General features: G+C 37.4%; 2 protein-coding genes across 2 annotated transcripts in view; one reads left to right on the top strand and one right to left on the bottom strand.

Moving 5' to 3' along the window:
- The first annotated feature begins 1,520 nt into the window (after nucleotides 1–1,520).
- Nucleotides 1,521–3,538, top strand: rmi2 (RecQ mediated genome instability 2). The gene is made up of 2 exons (XM_044099474.1): nucleotides 1,521–1,942; nucleotides 3,176–3,538. The coding sequence occupies exons 1-2, from the start codon at nucleotides 1,654–1,656 to the stop codon at nucleotides 3,325–3,327; spliced, it is 441 nt and encodes a 146-aa protein (XP_043955409.1). The 5' UTR covers nucleotides 1,521–1,653; the 3' UTR covers nucleotides 3,328–3,538.
- Nucleotides 3,539–3,653: 115 nt separating this feature from the next.
- Nucleotides 3,654–6,065, bottom strand: part of zc3h7a (zinc finger CCCH-type containing 7A) — a 36,170-nt gene continuing 33,758 nt past the window's right edge. The window contains exons 20-25 of the mRNA XM_044099458.1: nucleotides 5,828–5,961; nucleotides 5,654–5,759; nucleotides 5,447–5,555; nucleotides 5,209–5,342; nucleotides 4,330–4,493; nucleotides 3,654–4,242 (exon numbers count right to left, since the gene is read on the bottom strand). Of these exons, the coding sequence (XP_043955393.1) occupies nucleotides 4,053–4,242; nucleotides 4,330–4,493; nucleotides 5,209–5,342; nucleotides 5,447–5,555; nucleotides 5,654–5,759; nucleotides 5,828–5,961 (837 nt within the window). The 3' untranslated portion in view covers nucleotides 3,654–4,052. The remainder of the gene's footprint in view (nucleotides 4,243–4,329; nucleotides 4,494–5,208; nucleotides 5,343–5,446; nucleotides 5,556–5,653; nucleotides 5,760–5,827; nucleotides 5,962–6,065) is intronic.

Here is a 6,065-nt window from a genome sequence, read left to right as displayed (position 1 = left end):
TACAGCCTGAGTTGTTTGACTCATTTGGTTCCTTTTGAGTTGTGCCTGCTTTCTGAAACACAATAAGGGTCCAATTGAGGTTTGATATAGATTAGAAATGGAGTTTTACATTTGGCTTAGTTGTCTTGCTTTTTGCGTATTTGCTTTCTTGAAATAAAAGTCATACATTACAACAAAAAACAGGGAGAAAATTGTCAAATTTGTGCTTGAATTACAGAGCTTTTGTTTTAGCTTTTCTGAGAATCTCTTCTGCTTCAACAAATTATGTACAGAAGAGAGGAAACAAAATTACATTTACAAACCACAGTAGAAGAGTAAAGATTGGTCAAACCAACGTGTTTCATATTTAAGAAATGAATTCATCAGGACTACAGTATCAAACAAAACTGCATGAATTACTTACTTATTCCTTCAGTGTGGAATAGGAGCGTCAGGAACAAATGTATATTTTAAGATGCCAGTTTAGACTTTTTAACTAAGATTTTGGATTTATGTGTACATCTGTTAATGATAATTTGCTACATTGTAGATATATTTGATTTTATTCAGATATATAGATGCATCTCAATAAACTACATACTTGGAAAAATTGAACTCTGATTTATTATGCACAGAGGGATATATTGCAGGGGCTGATTTCTATTCTAACCAAATTGTTGTTGATGGCTAAGCAAACGCCTCCCTTTTTGTTCCTAGAGTATTAAAAAATACATAAACAGATTGAAAACAAGAATACTGATGGATATTTCCACAGTATGTGCATTTAATAGCTGCTCCTCTTTGCATGAAATACTGAAGTCGGTGTTGCATTGAGCACTGCTAGGGGGTTGAGCCCTGATTGCTTTAACAGCGGCCTTTGACTGGGCCGTATTGTTGGATCTGGCGTCTCTAATCTTCTTCTTAATACTCAGTCTTTAGGGTTTTATTTTAGCCAGTTTACTGATTTATCGAACACAGTTATACTATGGTCATTAAAGCAAGTATTAGAAATTTTGGACAACTCTTAACATTGTTCATGGTTTAGGGGTGGGTCACAACAAGAATAGTTGTAAATTAGGTCATGTATACGTCTGTGTAATATGTCTTAAAGCACTGACTTTCTGCAGTTTGTGCCTTGTTAATCTCTTTTCAATCTTCAATGAGCTTTGCATTGCAATCCTTTCACAGCTATTGTTATTGTGTATATATTTAGAATTTTCCTTCCACTCAATTTTTCATTACTATGCTTTTTCCATTACTAGTCTTTTAAAGCTTGCTCTCCTTGTGAAAAGTGTCAGTGACCGTCTGCTGGTCAACTGGTCAGCTAGCAGTCATTAGGGGGCAACTTTTGTGTATTAATAAAACTAATTTATTTGGTCTTATGTTGTATTGTCAAAGTGTATCTCTAATCATAGGATGAAATATCGCTTTCAAAAATATGAAATTGATACTTGTATTTAGCTGTAATTTAAAAGTATTTACATTTTTAAACAAGATTACATGGACACAGACGTAGATGAGAAGCTTTTAATTTGAAATAATCCTGGCCGGAACCTGTTCCCAAGAGGAACATCTATATCTTCCGGGTAACACATTTGGCGCGCCGTAAGAAATCAAATGACAAACTTTCCTGTCTGAGCTGCTCCATCTGGAGTCAGCTTCATTCGTCCTATAATGTCCAAACTGGAGCAAAGCTACAAAGACGGGAAACGTTCCCCGCCGATTAAAGTCCTGTCGGGTCAGCTGAGGGCGGCCGGGATCCGGGGTGCCGCTGACAGCGCGGAAGGATACGTAATCCGAGCGGGCAGGGGTCGCACTCTGCGTGTGTCTCTTGTGTGGATGCAGGGCACGGTGCTGGAGGTCCAACTGGACGGGACCACCGTGATGCTGATGGACGAAACAGGAACTTTTGCCGTCCAGGGCGTTAATAACATTCCCAAAGGCAAACCGTGTTTGCTTCCAGGTAATATGGGTGCATCTGTCATTCAAAATCTAATCATAGTAATCTGATTTAAAAATATTTCTATGGCTTTTATTGTTGTATTTATTATTTCTAATACCAAACTCCTGAGAAAATTTTAATTGCACACAAAAAATTAAATTTAACGAGTTTTACACTGAACTGATTTTGTAGTCATGGAGACGAGACACCTTTCACAATAAAGATAAACCATAAATTATCTTAAGAAAATGACTGGAGTGTGGTATTGTGTAGGGTCTTATTAATGGAAAGTTGAGTGGAAGAAAAATAGTGTGGACATGGTGCACAATGTCTTTCCACTGCTGACAAGCTGAAGGTCGCTATTACAGCAACCTGGGCTTCCTCAACACCTGAGCAGAGCCACAGGCTGAGATAAAGTTAAAAATCTATGCTGTACTTTGATGAATCCTACCATCATTTCTTAGTGCTTGAATATCTTTATCCAAAGTATCCTCTGTAGTTGTTTGATCAAGTATGCACATTGATGCTACACCTAAAATATTTATTTACTTCTAGTAGAAAGAAAAGGATGTTAAAAATCAGGATATCAATCCAGACTGTGATTAAGTTTAGGATAAATCTGCTGCTTTTGACCATCATAATTCATCACTGCATTTTCATAAACATGAACTAAGATGAATAAAAGTTTATCTAAAACTTGTAGAGTTGGATTCAGTAACTTTAAACTTTTTGACATTTAGGCAGCAGTCACTTTTAGTGGATCTATTGAGATTCAGTATGAAATCTAAAAAATATTTGAGTTTAGAATTGCCAGATTTTGTCAAAACTATTAGAATAAATGTTAACTTTACTCTTGAGAAAATGCAATACTGTTGTTAAAAACTACATTATCCACTACAATTAATATTTTTCCACAACTTTGAATTTTAGTCACCAAAATTTTTTCATCAAAAGCAGCTACTGTTCTCAAATGGCCAGTTTGTGTGTAAGCATTCTTTTGCATTTGCAATATTGCATTTTGATATATTGTGCACCGTTTTTTAAACCACTGATATGTCCCTAAAAATGATTCTGTTTTGAAACTTCTCCAGTTTTCAAATAGTGCATTGATTTACTTTTCCACATTAAACAGCATAAATTGCAGAACTGTAGATCCAAAATGGCCAAAAGATGTTAAATAAATACAGCCGGAAGCTTAATCAGCTGCTGTACATTTTCACCTTTGCCCACATTGATCACCTGCTGCTGTTGCAGGTAAATATGTAATGGTGATGGGCGTCATCCAGGCCGTTTCCCCGGAGCCAGTAATCCGTGCTGTGAAGATGGCAGACCTCTCGGACTTCGCTGCGCTCCACAGACAGATGTGGAAACTGGAGGTGGAGGAGCTGCAGCAAGTGTTAGCCTGAATATCAGATGGCTGATAAGTACTGCTAGCTGCATAGAGCAAGTGTGTTACTAAATGTTTGTGACCGAGGTTCACCCGGAAATGTCTTAACGCGGGTTTTTTTTTTTTTTACTTATATATCATACTTTGTAAATATCTGTTTTACATGCACCAGAGTTGCAGTGACTTGTTTGTGTAAGGCATATTAAATCTTAATAAAACACAGTTTAAGATTTGAAAAATATGGTATCTTTATTTGGTAAGGTGCCCATCACACCAGTAACACTATCAGATAAATGAAAAGTGAAAATGACCTATGTTGACTCATTAAAACACAAAAATGTCAACTCAATTTAAGTAGTTTAATACTTAAACAGGAAAGGTCATTAACATATACAAATATTTTGTGAAAAGAATTTTTTTTTAGGTTAACTAAGCATCGGAACATGTCTCTGATCAAGGTTTACACATGCTATTTTTGTCACCATATTCAGGCGTTTCTACTGAACAATGTGTAGCAAAGCTTCAGGTGTTGCACACTGAATATTTGCTATTAATGATAACACTCTGTAGATTGGATCAGAGAAAACCACCCACCAATCAGAGGGACAGTCCTGAACGCCCTCTGTTAAATCATGCTGGGATCAGGCTACTTCCTGCTCCAAGCAGAGGCCTTTTAACAAAGACCTGATTCATGACTGAATACTGCCTTATTTCTGAGTGAGCATCAATATTTCCAGCATGTCATTATTTAATGTCTTTAAGGAGAAAACTGTATTTTCCAAAATCATTGTCATTTGGTGCTATAAGATGGTCTTTTCTTGCTTTGGCAAGTTTCATCAAAAGGAATTCCCTGCGCTCCATCCATTCTTTCAGCTCCTGCTCTCCATGAGCCAGCTTACACATGTCATCCTCTGTGCAAGTGCCTTTGAGAAATCTGTTGAAAGAACATCAAACATCAAAAACTGCAGAAGAAGGGCCAAGGCACCAGGAATAGACCAGCTGTTTAATCTGATAATCTTACCTCTCACAAACTTTGAAAGTGCCTGTGGGAAATCTGTACTGCCAGCAGTTCTGATCATCCTCTGAGTTGAAAACTCTCTCTTTGTGTTTTTCTGAAGTGATATGCTGCTGCCACTGCTTCTCGCTGTTGCAGTTTTTACCACACAACCAGCAATGATTGCCGGCCTGCAAAAATGAAATCAGCTTTTAAATTTTTCTTTAATTACAAGGCAAATGACCAAACTAGAACTCACAAAAACCAGGACAACAGAGCTTGAAGTCTTTACACTGCCTCCCTTTGAAATACTTCTGATAGTTTATAAATCAGTGAATAGCTTAGCAACAAATACATCAAAGATCTTTTGATATATCAACCTTGCAGGTTGGAGAAACAACATTCAGATACTACACATCACAAATCTGGAAGAAACTTCCAGAAAACTGCAATAATCCAGGAACACAGTTTCTTTAAATTAAGGTTAAAAACTCACCTGTTCAGAGTTGCCTTTGAGTGGAACATTGATCAATCTATTTGCTTAATGGTTTTGATGACATTTGACAAAATGTAATGTTTATTTCTTGTTTCACAATTGGTTACTTTTTTTTATAGTTTAAAGCACATTGACCCGCTTTGTTGCTGAAGTGTGCTGTACAAGGAAAACTTAACTTCAATGAAAAACTCCACTGAAGTTGACAAAGTGGTAGAGATTTGTAATCAAATTGAGGTATGAAATATTTTCAAATCAGTATCGAGATGCAACAATCTCAGGGATGCTTATTTCTTAGTAGTGGAATGAAAGTTGTCATTTCTCTGTTGAACAGTTCATGTTTCCAGAACAAACATGCCAACTGCCAGTTTAAACAAGAATTGTGTGTGGAGGCAGCTGGCTCTGAAACTCACCACTTCCTCAGCATAGTCTGTCGGCATGTGGATCTGTTTGCCGTTCTCCCTGAAAGAATTATTGGACATTTCTTCCCCCCAGCCAGGCTTTTGAGACTGCAGCCACTGCTCATAAAGCTGATCCATATCTGGAACTGGAGGATGGACATACAATGAGTGTACTGCAATGCAAGGCGATTCAATTGTACCAATGAAATCCAACCAAGTGAGAAAGCCAAGCTCCTCCACAGAGACTCACTGTTGTTTTCCTTCATGTAGGTCCAAAGGTCTCTTTCTTCTATACTGTGAGCAAATGTGCAATTGCCAATGTACTGACACTTCTTGCCCGCTGTCACATGCATGCAAATCTAAAATGAAACATTTAGTTACTGGTTAGCAGGAACTCAAAAAGAAAGTGTTCTTCACATTTAGGCAACAGCAAAATTTAACAATGCTGGATGTGTACCTCAAACTGAGATGGGATGGGCTTTTTGGTTGGAAGTGGTCTTACTGTTGTCCACTTTTTTCTTTCATGAGAACTTACGAGCACAACCCTCTTGTCTTTTGCCCACCTAAAATCAGAAAGAGACCAATTAATATTCGCTCACTTTGAAACAATCTAAGAAACTGAAATACTTACGTATGTCTTGCCTTTGCTTGGCAATACTTCTTATTTTTGTCAGCTTCACTCAGTTGGCCGTTTCTCCAGCACTGGCCACAAACAAACATCATCTTCAGATTTGGAGGGCCAAATCTTCTCTGTGGATTTGAAAACTGGGGATGTTTGAAGATTGAGATACTTTGTTAGACAACTGCAGCTATTTTTATCCGTGTTAAACAGAATGAGTTGATACATTGTTTTGTAGTGCGTTTTCTAC

This window comes from Gambusia affinis, linkage group LG19 (assembly GCF_019740435.1).
Source record: "Gambusia affinis linkage group LG19, SWU_Gaff_1.0, whole genome shotgun sequence".
NCBI classification, from domain to species: Eukaryota; Metazoa; Chordata; class Actinopteri; order Cyprinodontiformes; family Poeciliidae; genus Gambusia; species Gambusia affinis.
The sequence above is the reverse complement of the archived record's forward strand: the minus strand, read 5'-3'. Positions and strand labels throughout refer to the sequence as shown.

Excerpts from the sequence above, each read along its gene's own strand:
- rmi2 (XM_044099474.1), top strand. The coding sequence starts at position 1,654 with ATGTCCAAACTGGAGCAAAGCTACAAAGACGGGAAACGTTCCCCGCCG. Across the intron at positions 1,943-3,175 it reads CAAACCGTGTTTGCTTCCAG|GTAAATATGTAATGGTGATG; the intron begins GTAATATGGGTG and ends CTGCTGTTGCAG.